This window comes from Corvus moneduloides, chromosome 4 (assembly GCF_009650955.1).
Source record: "Corvus moneduloides isolate bCorMon1 chromosome 4, bCorMon1.pri, whole genome shotgun sequence".
Lineage (NCBI taxonomy): Eukaryota > Metazoa > Chordata > Aves > Passeriformes > Corvidae > Corvus > Corvus moneduloides.
Window position 1 is genome coordinate 1560063 of NC_045479.1, and position 18039 is coordinate 1578101.

General features: G+C 45.6%; 1 protein-coding gene across 1 annotated transcript; it reads left to right on the forward strand.

Moving 5' to 3' along the window:
• The first annotated feature begins 20 nt into the window (after nt 1–20).
• On the forward strand, nt 21–11833 carry LOC116442768 (NHP2-like protein 1). Its single transcript, XM_032106197.1, has 4 exons — nt 21–127; nt 2844–2899; nt 10620–10740; nt 11318–11833. The coding sequence occupies exons 2-4, from the start codon at nt 2861–2863 to the stop codon at nt 11578–11580; spliced, it is 423 nt and encodes a 140-aa protein (XP_031962088.1). The 5' UTR covers nt 21–127; nt 2844–2860; the 3' UTR covers nt 11581–11833.
• Nucleotides 11834–18039: the final 6206 nt, after the last annotated feature.

Consider the following 18039-nt stretch of genomic DNA (forward strand, 5'->3'; position numbering starts at 1 on the left):
CCCCGCCCGCCCCGGGCACAGCCACCGCGGCGACCTCCCCGGCCGCCACCTCGCTGCTGCGCGGCCGCGGCGGCTCCACCTACGGCGAGCAGTAGCACCAAAACTTCCTCTCCTCCCGCGGGCCGAGGTGGGCATGAGTCGTCCCGTGCGCACCCGCCCCGAAAGGGTTCTTCCCGCCCATTTGGTATTTATGTAACGTGTGTGTAGTATCTGCTGTACATCTCTGTACAAAAAACTGGGATCAAACCCCAGCTTTTGCACCAATCCCGGGATCGAGCCGTAATCCAGTCCGAGGTTCCCCCATTCCGTATTCCTCGGAAACCCAGTCCGGGTTTTCCCCGATGCCATACCCGATCCAGGCAAACTTTATAGCAATGACCACTGTAATCCGCCTCGATTCTATTTTTTCTTCATATTTTTCCATATTAGTCAGCTTCATGTTTGATATGAACAGCAGCAAGGTTTTCTCAGCTTATTGAGTGAGACTCAGAGTAGGATTTAGTGAAATTCCTGTGTAAATCAATGCCTAGGGCAGCTCCGGGTGTGGTCAGTGAGGGTGAGGAGGGGTGGGGCAGTCCAAGGTGTGGTCAGTGAGGCTGAGGAGGGGTGGGGCAGTCCCAGCTGTGGTCAGTGAGGGTGAGGAGGGGTAGCCCCTGTTGAGGGTTGCTTTCAGGAGGGTTACTGGAGTGTCTGGAGTGGGCCATCTCCGGGGATCTCTCTAAGGACAACAATGAGAGCATCCTGCAGGAGCAGGGGAACACCTGGGTGCTCTTGGAGCCTTGCTCAGGATGTGCAAAGGGACAAGCCGCCTGCCACAGGGCAGCGCGGGAGAGGGAAGCAGCGCACCTGAGCAGGTGGAGCAGTGTGTGGAGATGAAGGGAAGATCTTTTTTCTCTTTTCCATTTCATCTTGCCAGTCTCATCCCTGTGCCTTCAGTCCCTCCCAAGTGCTCTCAATCCCATCCCAGTCCCTCCCCAGTCCATCCCAGCAAAAAAATGCAGTCAGTCACCCGGGCAGGTTAACTGATTTATTAACAAAACAAAACAACTGGAGATGGGAACCCCAGATATGCCCAAGACCCCAACAACAAAGCAGAGGAAAAACAGCACTCACAAGACGCTAGATGCTCCCCGGGCTATGTGTCACGAGGGGAGGACCCGGTGCAGAACACCAGAAGAGTTCTTATAGTCCTTTGTGGGTCAGGATTGGGCCGATTTTCAATCCGCTCTTCCATTGGCTCATGTAGGGGACTCCAGATTGGCTCATTCCAGGGTGCATTCCTGACCAGTCATTCTCTCATAAAGTCATCTCATTGGCTCTCTCTGTTAACCAATCCACTTGGGATGATGTCACTTTACCTGTTGAATCCTTCTAGAAAATTCCCACCTAACCTACCCATATACTGTTGCCATCTCTCGAGTTTCCAGAGGCATTACACCCATACATCACACATGCACCTATCCCAATTAACTTCTGCTAACAACTAATCAACCTTAAAACTCAGCCCCGATATAACCCAACCAACTCTTAATATTATAACAATTATAACTTCATTTAACTGTATAACCATAACCGGTCCACGAATTATTCACGTTATAACACCAGTGACCCCAGAAAAAGAGGGGTTTGAGGGGAAAAGGGTTAAAATTGAGGGGGGAAAGCCCCCTTTTCCATTATTGTCTGTGTTTAAATTCCCATTCACCACGATTTTAAGGGTATCAATTGAAGGAAAACCTGTATTTTCCATGATTTAGGGGTATCAGTTGATGGGGAATTGTTCTTTTCTGGTTTAAAGAGAAGGGGAAAACCTTTATAATGCCATTTTATGGGTTGAGGGCAAGCTCCCCATTTTCACCATCTTAAGGTTTAAATACCAAGGGAATCCCTTTTTCCCTTGGTTTTAAGGGTTTAAATTGAGGGAAAACCCCCCCTTTTCTAACAATTTAAGTATTTCAATAGAGGGGGAAAGGGCAGGAAATGCAAGGTGATAAAGGTGGGGAAGGTCAGAGGAAAAAGGGTGGAAAACATGAGGTGGAAAAGGGCAGGAAATGTGAGGGGGAAGTGGATGAGAAACATAAGTGGAAAGCTAAAATTGTTGTTTACACTGCCTGTCAGTAGGGATAAAGGTAAAGCCTTGGAAGCGTGCTTTACTATTCAAATTCTTTACAGCATGTAATTGCACTGCTGGCCAGTTATGGGGAGTGTGAGAGGGGAGCTGTGCATGCATCTTTTCTCTTAATAAGGCATTGATCCCATTGGACCAGCTCCTCTGAGGTGATTGGTATTTGACGTACTCTGTGTCCTCCATGCTTGACTGTGTGTATATATATGTAGAGAGTAATATATATATATATATGAGTGTAAAAACAGGTCTGTATTTTTTATTTATACCTAGATACACTTTATATATGTATGTATAAAGATATATAACATATATTCAATATCTGTGTCCATAGAAGTGTTGGTATAAAACATGCTTTAATAAGAGCTAATGAAATTAATAGTGGAGATTTACATGCCGATAGAAAGGAATTAAAGAAAGTAAAAAGTGGGCATGGCACCCCACTTCACAAAACTGCTGAAGGGGCTTTAGCATGGCTGGGGAGGGGATGATCAAGAGGGCAGTGGGTGTCACAAGGGTGGGGTGTTGATGCATGTGTTGTACAGGAACAACAGAGATTTATTAGGGAAAGTAATACCATTATGGCCCAAGACACTTGTCTTGACACTGAACAAAATGTTTGTCATTTTGAAACATCCTGATTAAACTGCTGAAGCTGTATTAGTGTATGTTGGAAAAGGATGCATTTGTATACAAACCCTTTGTGATTTTGTATTTGCAGACAACACCACTGGGGAGATGTTACAATCTGGTTTAAACCCAGTAAAGCAAAGAAAGGTAAGTCTCTGTGCATAAACCAGAAAGAACTTAGAAGGTTCAAAATATTCCCAGAAACGAGATTAAAACCAATCGAGATTAAATATTGATGCCAAAAAATTTGATATGTTATATTTAATAGTAAAAAGAGGCAAAGAGAAAGAAAGAGAAAAGAAAGGAAGAAAGAAATAGAAAAAGAAGTGTGCGTGGGGGGTGGGGGAACAGGGAGAGAGTGACAGGGGTTAGGTGGAAGCATCTCACCCGTCCGAGGGTCCCAATGACATCTCGTTGCTCCCCTCCATCTGGTCTGCTGGTGGTGAGGGTCCCCCGTTGCCGCCGTGGCCATGGTGCCACACGCCAAAGAGTACAGAATCCCGTGGATTAATATACGCTTTGGGCCAGGTGGGAATGCCCATGTGCCTCCCTTGCAGGGGCTGGCTTGACACTGTCCCTTGCAACACTGAGGGTCTGTTGCATCATCTCTGGTGCTCTTGTGATAAATGAGTGAATGGTAAATGTTGTCCTTCGCATCTAGGATTTTAACATTTGTAAGTAATAATGTACTATGTAGAAATAGTGTTAAGGTAAAATGTAGTTAAGTAGAAATGAGATTAAGGTAAATTGTAACTTCAAAATAGTTGTAATATGTTAAGAAATGTATTAACAAACACATGGTAATAAATGGATTTTGAGCTGAGAAACTACAGAGCCAGGAACCTAGATATCTTAGAGGAACAAAGAAGATAAACCACATGCATCCCAGGAAGACTGTTCTCTCATCAGAACTCACACCGCCCAAGGGAACTGGCAGCTACAAATTAGGCTGGAGACTGGGGAGGCACCAGAGGGGGGTGCTTGCCTTCAATTCTGAAGCTATCCAGAGGACTGACACAGCATCATACTGGCGGAAGGGGGCAGAGACCAGAGAGGGGGGAAAGTAGAGTGAAGCGTAAATTACTTCCTGGGCTTAATGAATATGTAACAGTTTAAGAGAGTACTTAAGTCCACAGTAAAATGAATGGAGCACACCTCTGGCAATATTGCCAAGTGCCCCAGCCCTGTGATATGCCTTTGTTCTACTAATAAATATTCAATAATATATTGCTAAAAAATGTAGCTCTTCTATTAATCTTTTTCACTCTGGTGCAGGGTCTGAGGACCCCTTTGAGGGGGGCCCCTTTGATGGGCCATGTCACCCCCTTCTGCTGTGGATAAGCTTTCCCCTCCCCGGGTGAGGGCCCCTCAGCTGGGCTCCTCTGCACAGTGGAGGATGGGCAGTCACTGCACCTCTGACCAGAGGCTTTTCCAAGACACCCAAAGCCTCTCCTCCCCTACTCTTTGGTGGAGGGTCTGTGTGAGCCTGGCAGCTGACAGCCCTGGGGCTGTGATCTCCACCTTGGAGATGTTAAGCCTATGCTCAGTGAATGTCCCCAGCCCTGAGTTGTTACTTTATCTTACCTACATCAGCAAGCAGTGTAAGGCCTCAGTCAGGGTCCCCATTCAGGGTGCAGTAGTCCTCTCTGCAGCTTTTGTAATACAGTTTTAAAAATCCTTTAAGAAAATGTTTAAGTCATAAACTATAATATTTCAGTCTCTAACACCTTTTCAACCCCATTTCAAGCATGTGTCTGAAAACTAAAATCCCTCTGGAATAAGTTTGTCATAGCTCCTTTTAGTTTTCATTGTTGGACATGAAATGCATCATTGCACTGCTAATATCTCTAGACCCAGCAGAGGCGCCCAAGGTTAACTGGACTGCAGAGATTCCTTTGTCAGCCCTGCAGATGTTTCCTTCAGTTTTTTAATGAGGAACTGCTCACAAAGAGGACTCTACAGCCTATACAGCTAAATCACAAACACCCTCTACTCCTGAGAAGAAAGCAGTAGATCCCATAGATTTCCACTTGCTTTAACAATTTGGTCAGGTCCAACAATGCCAAAGTTGAAGCACTGTGTACTAGCTTGACAACAAACCAGTGGGAGGCACCAAGTCAGAATAACAATTTAATGGAGAAATTAAAGAAAAGGGAAAAAAAAAAAAGAAAACACTGGTTCAAACTGACAGAGTCAGGATACAACCTGACACCCTGTTAGTCAGGGTGGTGGTAGCAGTCTGGTAGAATGGTGGCTGCAGTCCTCCCGAAGCAGTGATCCTGTAGAAAGGGTCTGCTCTTCCTCAGAAGGTCCAGTGGTGGCTATGTAACTCCTGTCCTCTGGAAATCCAGTGGGAAGGTTGTCTCTGGTGTTCAGAGTCTCAGATTATATCCACGATGGGATGCTTGGTTCCTCCCTCTGGGTGGAGCATCTCACAATGGGATAATGAGTCATGAGGCCAAGTGTTGATTAGGCTCATTAACAGAAGATAATCCGGAGGGAGTTATCTCTGAGTCAGGCGGCAGGACAATGATGGGCCATTAACAGAAAGATAGTCTGGGGGGAGGAGGCAAGGAAACGCTGCCCCACCTGATTTCAACGGCTCATGAGGATGGTAATAGAATACACTGCAACCCAGGACATAGTTATGCATCTGATACTAAATTCATGACACACACAGAACCTGTGAAAGAAACGTTAAATATTTAAATGTGCAGGCACTCCCCTGCCCCCAAATATTGGAGCAGACCGCTCATTTTCATTGCATGGATAGAAAATAGATGATCTTCCCCACTTAAGCTGTGTCAAAGCTGAGCATCCCACTATAGGTATCAGACAAGACAGATTCTCCCCTTCACAAACTGCTAGTAATTGAGATGTGGCATTTGTCTGTCACCTTCAACGAATAGGTTCAGGGCACCGCTGTCTTCCACAGAATGCAACATCTCTAGAAGATAAACCACAATAGTCATGAAACTCATTCCTGCTTCTGATCACCAGTGCTGTAATTCCTTGTTAAAAAGAACTGGAATTTTTTTTCAGAACTGTTTTCTTTTCCCCACTTCACATACACCAGCCTGACTTTGTCAGATGAGGTGGATATTCTCTGGGAGTATTGCAAAAGTTGCTTCCATAAGCAGGACACAGGGACTTGAGATACTTGGTTCTCTTGCCAATTTTTTATGTGCTCTATAGCTGAAGTCAGTGGCTCCACCTATCTCAGGGAATACGTAACTGCTGTCACCACCACATCTCACTGTGTGTATCCAGTTACACATCTGAAACAACACCCCAGAATGACAGAAGTCAAAACCCAGCTGTGAGTTTTGTCCTTTGTGTCCTCCATTCTTATCAGTTACTATGAACAGTCTTCTCCCTCCACAGCACTGAAAATGCTGAAACCAAATCTGAACACCAGCTTTAAATCAAATGGAAACTATTCCAACATTAAATTGAACCTGAAGGCATCACTTCACATGTTAATTTTACAATGAGAGCATAAGATTGGATATATTAAAATAAACCACTGTCTCGTTATAGGAGTTATTCCAGTTTAGGGGGTTTGATGCGTCCTAATTCGGGTTGTATGGGTGTTAGGTAGGACGGTTGAAGGTTATGATTTGGGTTGTATGAAGTTATGCTGTTTAAACTGTTGAATGGAGTTGGAAGCCCTTTGTTTAAAAATACTGCAGTTAATATAAAGAGGCCAGGAGGTGGTGATATAGAGTATTGAAGGTCCCTAAGCCCCATCGGGATGACATCAGCCTTGAGAGAGGCAGCTGCACCCACCAATCACCAGCCTCCCTCCAACCTGGACCTTGCACCAATCACTCGATGCACCGTGAGGGGAGAGGGAGAGACCTAGCGACGAGCCAATCATCACCTGAGAAGAGGGAAACTAAGCCAATGAACTGAGTTGCTAAGCAGCAACCCTGTGGACTGACCAATAGAAGGACTGAAAGAGAGCATAAAAGGCAGTGTTCACCTGCAAACACATCCTCCTGTGGCTTCAAGACTCTCACAGTGAAGTCCTTCTGTGATTGAAACCGGCCACAGTGAGGTCCTCCTGCCTCTGGGTTAAGAGGAGAGGGCTACTCCCCCTCCTGGTTCTTCCACCTGGTCTTTTTGTTTTGTTCTCTTTTCTTTTAGTTACCAGTTAATCACTTTTGCGGACAACTGGCCCTCATTTATTACAGTCTCACTATACTACACCCCAGCAGACAAGAAACTCTACCTCCCAGCTCCTTCCAAACTATAGCGTCAGGCATATGGTTTGGATCTCTCCCCCTGTTGGCACACTAAATCACTTGTTTCAATACATCCAATCAAACTACCTCCCCTCTGAGGACTCCACGATGTCTCAGAATTTTGACCAACCAAAGCAATGTTATGACAGGTGAAGAAATTACTTATTTTCTGCCTCATCTGCCTAAGCCTTAGTAACTCTAGAAAAGATTTGTACACAGCATTAGTGAACATTTCAATATTAGCTGCATGAAATTCAGGCTTATCTGAAATACACCTCCTCATACATAACACTCCACACTCCACCTCTCTTAACCCTCTTCTGCCTTTGCTTATTCCAATATTCTCTTTCCAAATATATTTTCTTGAATTCACTATTAATACTTCCTCCACAGCACTGCTCAAACTTTTGAGGGGTGCCTTTTACACTCTTGCACCAAATGATCCTTGGTTCATCCAAACTCTATTGAAAATGAACATGCCCTTGTTTGTAGCCCCAAGCTTAGACTGAGATTCCAACTGCTCTAGGAGTTACACCAAGTACAGTAAAACCCAAAGCTGTCCTCAAACCACCCAATCATAAAGATAATTCTCAGAGAATTATTAAAGCAGACAAGAGCATTGAAATGCAAGCACAGCCTCCCTGTCTTCTGGGGTATTTTGTGTTAGGGTCATACAATGTAGGGTTGAATTGGCCATAAGCACCACTCTTTCCACTTCTCTGAAGGATTATGTGGGCATACAACATTAAAAAATATTTGTGCAATTAGAAGAACTAAACCTGCATAAAGTTCTAACAAAGCTGCTTTCAAAACATGCACAACACAATTTATGGGCAATCAACTGTTTGAACTACGCAGTGTTTCAAGGCAGGGAAAGGGTCTTGTAAGTTAGTTTTCCCCAAAGAACAAGAAATATCTCTGATGTGCAAATGAGATGGTGGAATTAAAGGAATCTGGGATATTTGCGCTTTGAGAGCAGTCTTATTCCTACCCTCCACCTTGCCCTTCCTGCCTTACTATTTCCTCATTTAGACCATTATTTCTTCTCAATCGAGATTTTTAAAGTTTCAAAGACATTTCCCATAGCACCGCTATGCAAACAGAAACCAGTAAAGATGTTCAGGATCACCAAGACTTACTGGAAAGACACTTTCTGACATCCTGCTGAACACTATTTTGCTATGAGGCTGACCCACCAGAAAGCAAAAGGTTCTAGTTGTACAGCAACAAGGATTTCTACAAATGTACAGTGATGGTGTGGAAAAACCCCACGGCGTAGATTTGTGTTTTGAGCATTTGATATTAAATCCTGCAACACCTTTTTAAGCTCACACCTCGATTTCTGTATGAATCTTCATGTAACTCGAGAGGCATGAGACCAGAATGGAGGGCATTCAGGGAAAAGTCATACGCCAGACATTCCTTATTCTCCAGAAGGACTTCACAGATACATCGAGACACTTTGGAAAACTTGCAAGAGCTTTATGAACATGCCAGTCCTGCTCCTTGGGGAACGAGGAAATTAATTAACCTATTCTAAATCAGTGACAGGCAGTTTTCCGCAGGGAGTAACTACACACCTAACGTAATGGTGGAAGTATGGGGACAGGCACCTCAGTATTTTTGCTGGGTTTTTTTGGCTTCAAATGTGGGGAAGCATCATATGTATTCAACAAAAGGGAACTGCCTTCCCCGTGCTGCTCCACCAGGCCTCATCAGAGCTCTTACTAAAGAGAGTTCCTATCAAATGCATGCACACCCTCTCGTCTGGTGCCAGCAGCTGGACTGGCACCTCCTGCCAGGCTAGGGCACCTTGGAGACGGGACAGGACGTCCTTCTTGAGCACCAGATACGGATCAAACGCAGCAGCCCGTTAGGCCTTGCGCCCGAGCCCCGCGCTGCTCCCACCACCCTGAGGGGAACAGGGCCACCAGAGCCCGGGTGCCGAGGCGACAGGGCTGGCCAAGGGCCACACTGGCCGAGCCCTGGCCCCAAACTGAGCGCAGGAGAGCGGCAGCCCAGCCGGCAGGGCGGGGCCCGCTGGGGGGTGCTCCGCGGCCCAGCCGCACACGTGAAGGGGCGACGGGGCAGGCGCTGCCCACCGAGGTGCTGCCGTCGCCCAGGTTCTCCACAGCGCAGACGAGGCAGAGCGGCGGGCGAAGTGGCAGCGCCCAGCACGGCCCGTGATAGCCGCACAGCCCCGCCGCCCCCGCTGCCATCAACCACTGCCGGGGCTGCCGTGTGGCTCCGCCCCGGGGCCGCCCTCGGGGCCGCCTCCCTTCCAGCGGCCGCAGCAGCGCTCCCGCCTTTTCCCGCACAGCACGCGCTGTGGCCATGTTGAGTGGCTTTGGGTGCCAGCCTCCTCTTCCTCCTCCTCCTTCTCATTTTTCCTCCTCCTCTTCTTCCTTCTTCTCCTATTTCTCCTCCTCTTCCTACCCCTCTTCCTCCGGAGGGCCTTGGGGTAGAGGGAGGCCACCTGCGCGGCAGGAAGCACGTGGAGGCCGGGCGGGTGGGCGAGGGTGTGGCTGGCTGCGGGGAAGGAGGCCCGGGGGGTTGGCGGTCCTGGGGACACCCGCAGAGGGGGACTCAGCGTCTGGGGTCACCCCTGCACAGTGCCGGGAGCCGGACAGGCTGTGGCTCTGCCAGCACCGGTCGCTAACACTTCTTGTGACCTCGCTGCTGTGCCACCCCGCTGCTGATGTTAATGTTTACACACTATTTGTGGTTTGCAGAAATAATCCTGATGTGGAAAACGAGGTTCACTCTTTATAAGATTAAAAAAAAAGTTTAATAAAAGGGACAATTAGGAGACAATAGCAAAAAGGGTATTATGGCTGGGTGCTTTGGCAGAGATCCAAAGGCACCCCTCTACATCCAAAAGATCGTCTTTAAAAGTACATCTCTTATTGCATATTCATCACAATCATGCATGATTCATAAATTCTTTGGAGTTTCTATGTATCATCCCATCAGCCTTATCTTCCTTCTTGGCTCCATTCCGTCTCCGCTCCCTCCATAAATTCTTCTCTCTGGTTTCTGGTTTTCCTTCTTCTCTGATAAGATATTCCAGGAACGTGAAGACTTTCTCTGCCTATGTTTTCTAAATTGACTACATAAACAATAGACATTCTATATCTTGTATTACATTACAGAACCTAGGTAAAGTTTTTCTAACATTATGTAACATGCAAAAAGCCAACATCACAATACATTCGTAACACTGATACATTCCCTTCCGGGGATTTCTTCAAGTTTTTTGTTAGTGTTTTAATATGTACACTGAAGTGCTTCATTTTGTGTAGTCTTTGTGGTATAAAACACCTGAAGACTGCCCAATAAGTGCACTGCTGCTGGTTTGTAGGATGTAGATGTGTGAGTAGATACACTGTTGAATTTGATGTGAAGCATATCTTTCTTACTTTTCCCTTTCACTTTGATAGAAGGAGAATCCTTACTCTTTTAGGAATAAAATGCAGTGGTGTTTTTTCTGTATGTGCAGAGCAGATGAGAATAATGACATGACTCCAGTAATCAATGTATGTGGTGGACATGATGCCTGTGCAGTGTTGATTGGAACAAAGCCTCCTTTGCTCCTATTGTAATATTTATTTTTCCTTTAGAGTGAGTCAGAAGTGAATCCAAAAGCTTACCCACTGGCTGATGCACAGCTCACCAAAACACTGCTGGATCTTGTGCAGCAATCCTGCAACTATAAGCAGCTACAAGAGGGAGCCAGTGAAGGTGAGACCAGTGTGTTGCAAAGTGTGTTACAACTCATAACAAGGATTTTTTGAGATGCCATGGGTAGAGATTGTCTTTTCTCTGTAGCTGTGAATCACTCATTTTATATAGATCTGGCTATTGCTGGTGGTGTGTCTCCTTTCTCCTCCTTCAAGCCTGCTTAAACTATATTCAGGGACAGAACTAAGATGTAATCTTTTGAACATTTTTAAGCAGCTCTTGTAGATTGCCAAATTGTGTTCTTGGTACATGGTTTGTAATCATGCATGCTTCAGTGGTGTGGCACTGGGATTACCAACTGCCTAGCCAGTTCAGAACCATAAAAGATTTGGCTTTGAGGGTATCTCTAGTGCAACCTGCTCAGAGAGTGGCTCCCTTCACATTTTCTTGGGGCTTCACATAGTCAAACTTGTAAAAAACCCACAATACCCAAGGATAGAAACTCTGTAATCTCTTAGAACCCATGTCCCATGCACTAGATCTCCTTCCCACTGAGGCCACTTTCCACATCTCCTGAAACTGTTACACATTAGATGTTCTTTCTAGAAAGACCTAGACTCTCCAGTTTCTTTTACAGCCACCAAAACACTGAACAGAGGCACAGCAGAGTTCATTGTGGTGGCAGCAGATGTGGAGCCCTTGGGAATCATCCTGCACCTCTCTCTTCTCTGTGAGGACAAGAATGTTCCTTACATGTTTGTGTGCTCCAAGCAAGCCCTGGGCCGGGCATGTGGTGTTTCCTGGCCTGTCATCGCCTGCTCCATCACCATCAAGGAGGGATCACAGCTAAAGCCTCAGGTCCAGTCTGTACAGCAAGCTACAGAAAGACTCTTGGTCTAAGTGTCCATGAGTGTGTGTGTGAAATAGAAAAGTGCAAATTAGGGGAAATTCATGTTTAGCTTCATCTGAGATGATAGTTTTGGTATCAGTGTTTAATTTCAAAATGCCGCATTTTTGTTTAATAATGGCTTAATTCTTAGTTTTTCCATCTCCTATACCCCTGCTTTTCTATTATTCCACTCCAACACGTTCTTTCTCATTGTATTACTTCTTGAAAACTGATTGTACAACTGTATTTCCTGTTTTATGTTTATGTTTTATGTTTAAAAGAAAAAAACCCTCCCACCCTTGTCTTCCTGTCTGCCTGCTCAGGGCTTTTTTAACCCACCCGTCAGCTTTCTCTGTGTTCTAGTATTTCTGCTAAGTTTCAGCCTCCAGCAGGTGTGAGTAACTCTGTGTTTCTGAACAATTTAGACTACTCAGGAAAAGGTTCCCCATGTTTAAGTTGCTGGAGTCATTAATGGAGCATTACAGGCCGGGTATAAGGCAGGCAGCAGCTACTGTGTAGCAGCAGGTGGAGCCATGATCAGCAGGTGTAGCACAGCCCTTGTTGAAACCAAGCAAGAGACTTCTGTAAGAGATGCACGGGGAGCAGAAATCTTATGGCAGTACACAATGGGAACTCTCTTAACTTGGTTATTTTTAAATACTGACTTAAAGAAAAAACACTGCAAAGCTAAATAGAACTGTCATTCCCTTGGTGAAGCATTTGCAACTAACTGGATTGTTTCTGCTTATAAAACTGAAGTGCTCAGAAGTTACCTAAAGGCTATTGCAGTGCAGTAATTCATACTCCTTCATTTTTCTTTGCAGATACTGTTACCACTGAGGTTGGGCTTCCTAGGGAAGTGCGGAGACTGAAGAGGCACAGACTCTGCTGGGTGTTGCAAGCAAAGCCAGTTTATTGTACAAGTTACCAGCATTTTATAGTTTACTACTTCTGGGTAGATCCATACGCTCAAGCCCTGTCGCAGTGACCGCTACTGACCACAGCCCAGGCTAGCTCCAGCGGTGTGCGGCTGGAGTGGGGAGCAGCTGGAGGCACAGAGCTTTAAAGCTGCTCCTATGAAGCCTCTGCTCTACCCTGGGGAGTGAAGGCTCCAGGCACTGTAGCAGTCAGCAGCCCTCGAGGAAGGGAAAGATAAAAAGCAGCAGGGAGGCTTGCCACTGGATATAATCCAACATTTATTGAAAGAGATCCACGGTGAAGAAGCAACAGTTGCAGGGTGATCACGCCTTATAAAGGGGGATTCAACAGGGGGAGTAACCCGACTAGGGACCAATAGGAGGATTAGGAGGGATGGGCACCAGAGGGGAGGACCTACACCTGGTCCAATGGTCTTGGTGGGAGGAGGGAGAGGGGTCACATGCCCCAGTGGGGCATTGAGGTTTAGGGGATTTCGAGGAGGGGAGGTATCCGAGGAGACAGGGTCTCGGGGGATTGATGGGAACCATATAAGGGTAATTAAGGAGGGCTTGGGTGACGGGCACAGAACAATCCAGAACTCTTGAGAGGGGTTTGGGCGATTGGCAGGGAAGGTGCCAGAACAAAGGGAGGGGATAACCATATTGGGAACACCGGGGGGAGCGGCTTGCATCTGGGGCAAACCAACTGGGAGTGGAAGTGGGGGAGATAGGGATGAACCATTGGGGTACAAAGAACATACAAAAATACAATAAAACATTGCACCACAACAAAGCTGTTGGATACAATATTGCTGCTAGCAAGAATTTTCTTGCTTCTTTCTAAGCCCATGGGATACTTTTCTCTCTCATGAAGAGATTAGCAGAAGTTCTGTAAACCATAAACACCTGCGACCTTGTAGAACTATGTTTATGGTACAGTAGAAAAATATTTTGACAATGGATGTTTAGGATTTCTAACCAATCCACCCAGGGGGTGGCTGATCCTTTGTCCAATTAGACTATGAGGAAAAAAGTCCATAAAAGAGTTTGTAAAATAATTAAATAGATCGATCTTGCTGCACAATTCCTGCCTGTTGGATCTTCTCTCCTCCCTACAGCTGCGGGATACAGTAATAAAGCCCCCCTGCCCCATTCCCATAGCAACACTATCAAGTCCTTGCAGATTCCCTCTTGTGACAGCGGTGTCCTGGCTAATCATCCTTTTGCACCAGAGGCTCAGGTCATGGTGTCCTGTTTGTCCCATGGTTTGCCTCTTGTTCTTGCCTTGGGTTTTGTTTCATCTCTGCTTCTTTTTCTTGCCTTGAGTTTTTATCTGTCTCATGGCTTTCATGGCACCAGGGCTAGAAGGTCTGCACAACTATCAGCTTTCATCGCTCTCTGGCTCCTATCAATTCCCCTTCTCTATTCAACAGTCATTATTTACTTTATTTATTAATCAATCTCTGAATACATTCAGTCAAGCAAGGCAAGCATATCACTATGATTAACAGCACTCCTAATATAAACATTCCCATCTTAACTAAATTTTTGATCCATCCAGTGACCCCCACAGTCTCCAAAAAGGCTATTAAACTTATCAGCACTATCTTCTACTCTTAATTTGGCTACACTGTCTTGTAAAGCTTTAATACTTGCGCAAATAGATTGTGAGTGATCAGAAGAGTTCATACAGCACATTCCATCAAAATCTTAACATCCATGTCTGTGCGCTAGAAGCAAGAAATCAATCAGCTCTATTTTGCAATGTAGTATGCCTAATTGAATCAACATCGGTTAACAATCCTGTTAAAGCAAGCAAAGTAGCATTAGTTTGTCGAGTTAGTCAGCAGCCTAGCTTGTTTAACAATCCCAGTGCATTTCCAGCTGCTATTCCTGGAGCAAAAAAGGAGGCTTCCCAACGTCTTTGTAGTGACCAAAAGTTGAGATTATAATCACAATCGGGGCAAATGCATGAGTACTGTGCTTTTCTATGTTGCAAAATCATGGATGTGTTAGGTGTTAACGGCGAGAATCGCCCCAAACTACAGGGTCCTCCCTTAATATGAGATGGAATAGCAGCCTAAGCTCTGTCTCCACAAATAAAAAACACTCCTGCTGGTAGTGATAATGGAGCATTAGTAGAGCGAGAGATAATATTAGTAGTGCAATTACAGCAAGCGCTTGCATTTCTAAATACAGGCTGGATCGGAGAAACATCCCATGCTTTAGATTGGTTGCTCCTGGAATAATTAACACAGAGGTCCATTTTTGTGGACCCCAAAGGCTCTATTTCTTGGGGCTCAAGAGTTGCATGAGGGAGATATGGGACCCATTTGTCCCAAGCATGATTCTCTGAATCAAGAATGTGAGCTTGAGAGGGATGTGGCCACTCATCTAAAGGTAAACCAACAAGGCAAGTAGAAAATGGATTTTCAGGAGAGACCGTGGCCAAGCATAAAGTATCCTGCCCTGTTAGATTGGCTAAAGTTATCCATACATTTGGTTTTGGCTGATTAACAGGCCAAGCAGAAGTAACAGAAAGAAGTATTAGTACTAAAAAAGCTTTTGCTAGCATAAAGCAAAAAGCATAAAGCAAGCTTTACTTTTTAACAAGAGTACTACTAGAATATTTGGCAACTGTAGTGGGCCATTTTTCAGTGAAGACTTCCAAGTGTTCAGGCAAGCAATAGCTGTGCCGGCACACTAGAATCTTTATCTGTATAGCACGATTCAAGGATATTAATCCTTTTGTGTATTCTGATCAGCTGGTTGTTTGATGAAGGGTCTGATGTTCTTGGCTGGAACCCAGTGAGGACCGGTGTCTGTGGAAATACAAGCATAACCCATTCCTCATGTAATGAGGGGAAGTGGACCTATGATTTGCTCTCTTTCTGGGTCTTTTACAAGGACTCGTGCTTTCTGCCCTGTGTTTAATAAAGTTTCCTTAGAAATAGAAAAGTGTTTATTATAGGGGGAACCTTGGTATCATAGCGATTAAAAAAATTAAAAACATACAATGCCTTGTGTAGCCTTTCCATTGGTGTATATCCCTGCATTCCCCCCTTCTGTTGTGCTAAAAGATGCGTAAGTGTTGAATGAGCACATTCAATAATTGCTTGTCCTGTGGGAGAGTGAGGGATGCCCGTAATACGAGATTTTCCCCATAAGGTGAAAAAGGAGGAAAGTCGTTGAGAAGTGTAAGCAGAACCATTATCAGTTTTAATCTGCTGGAGAATCCTCAAAGCTGCAAAAGCTGCCAAAAATGGCGACAAACATCTTTGTCAGTTTCTCTTGTATGACATGATGCAAACAATGCACCTGAAAAGGTGTCAATAGATGAGTGAATATGTTTGAGGCGGACAAATTCAGGATAGTGAGTGACATCCGTTTGCCATACCTGTAGGCTTTGTAGGCCACGTGGGTTAATTCCCGGTGAGCCTGTAACAAAATTATGATGCTGACAATCAGGGTAAGCAGCAATGATGTCTTTTGCTTGTTGGCGCTTTAAAGCAAATGTGCGACAGAGGGCTGAAGCATTCTGGTGAAAAAGGAATGGCTAAGTTTGGCTTGGGCAAAATGATCGGGAAGTATCTGAACAGGAAAGGTAAGCAAATCAGCTTGTTGGTTTACTTCTGCTACAAAACCAGGTAATGTTGTGTGAGAGTGAACATGCATAACAAAATGAGGATGTTTTCTGGTGTCTAAAAAGGAAATTATTGTTGCAACCACTGAAAAAGATCAACATTAGAAACTTTTCTCAAAACAGCAGCTTCAGGTCTTTCAACAATACCTGCAACATAAGCAGAATCTGTTTTCAAATTTAAAGGCGCGGGCCATTTTTGAAAAGTACGAACAACTGCAGCTAATTCCACAATTTGTGAAGACCTAGAAACTACAGTCACATCGGAGGCCCATGTACCAGTCTTATCATCCCTCCAAAGTAAAACAGATTTGTGGGATTGTCCAGAGCCATCAGTTTGCTTTCACCTGGAGAGGTGTACAGTACACCTGGAACTGGCTGCCCCAGGTGGAAGCACAGTCCCATCATATGCCATGGACTGATCCAGACTGCACTGGAAAAGAGTGAGGCTTTGGAACATCTACAGTATAAAGATGACGTCATCATATGGGGAAACAACAGCAGGGGAAGTTTTCAAGAAAGGAGAGAAGATTATTCAGATTCTTCTGAAAGCTGGTTTTGCCATTAAGCAAAGTGAGGTTAAGGGATGTGCTCAAGAAATTCAGTTTCTAGGAGTCCAGTGGCAAGATGGACGTCAACAGATCCTGACAGAGTTAATCAACACGATCAGCACTATGTCCCCACCTACCAACAGGAAGGAAACCCAGGACTTTTGGAGGATGCATATCCCAGAGTACAGCACGACTGTAAGCCCTCTTAATCTTATGACACAAAAGAGAAACAATTTCTAGGGGGGCCCTGAACAACAACAGGCATTTGAACAAATTAAGCAGGAGATTGCCCATGCAGTAGCCCTTGGGCTAGTCAGAATGGGGCAGGATGTGAAGAATGTGCTGTGTCTGTGGCAGAAGGGATCTGGAGAGACTTGAGGACGACTGCTCGGGTTCTGGAGTCGGGGATACAAAGGGTCTGAGGCCAGCTACACCCCAACTGAGAGATTCTTGCAGCTTGCGAAGGGCTTCGAGCTGCCTCAGAAGTAATTGGAACCAAAGCACAGCTGCTTCTGGCACCCCGACTGCCAGTGCTGGATTGGATGTTCAAGGGAAAAGTTCCTTCCACGCATCATGCCACCAACACCACATGGAGCAAGTGGGTTTCTCTGATCACACAGAGGCCTGGATAGGACATCCTAATCGCCCTGGGATTCTGGAAATATAACAAACTGGCCTGAAGGTGAGAGTTTTAGATTATCCTCTGAAGAAGAGGAGGAACAAGTTACATGTGCTGAGGAAGCCCCACCATATGACGAGCTACTGGAGAGTGAAAGAACATATGCCCTCTTCACTGATGGTTCCTGCTGAATTGTAGGTGCTAATCAGAAATGGAAAGCTGCAGTATGGAGCCCCACACGACAAGTTGCACAAGCTACCAAGGGACAAGGTGGATCGAGTCAGGTTTCAGAGCTTAAAGCCATGCAGCTGGCTTTGGATATTGCTGAATGAGAGAGGTGGCCAAGGCTCTATCTCTACACTGACTCGTGGACGGTAGCTAATGCTCTGTGGGGATGGCCGGATTGCTGGAGAAAGGCCAACTGGCAGCGCAGAGGGAAACCCATCTGGGCTGCTGAGATTTGGCAGGACATCGCCGCCCGAGTAGAGAAGCTGACTGTGAAGGTTCAACATGTGGATGCGCACGTACCCAAGAGTTGGGCTAATGAAGAGCATCGCAACAATGAGCAGGTGGACCGAGCTGCCAAGGTGAAAGTATCAAAGGTGGGTCTGGACTGGCAGCACAAGGGAGAATTATTTCTAGCTCGTTGGGCCCATGATGCTTCTGGTCATCAGGGATGAGATGCAACATATCGATGGGCTTGTGACTGAGGGGTGGACCTTTCCATGGACAGCATCTCACAG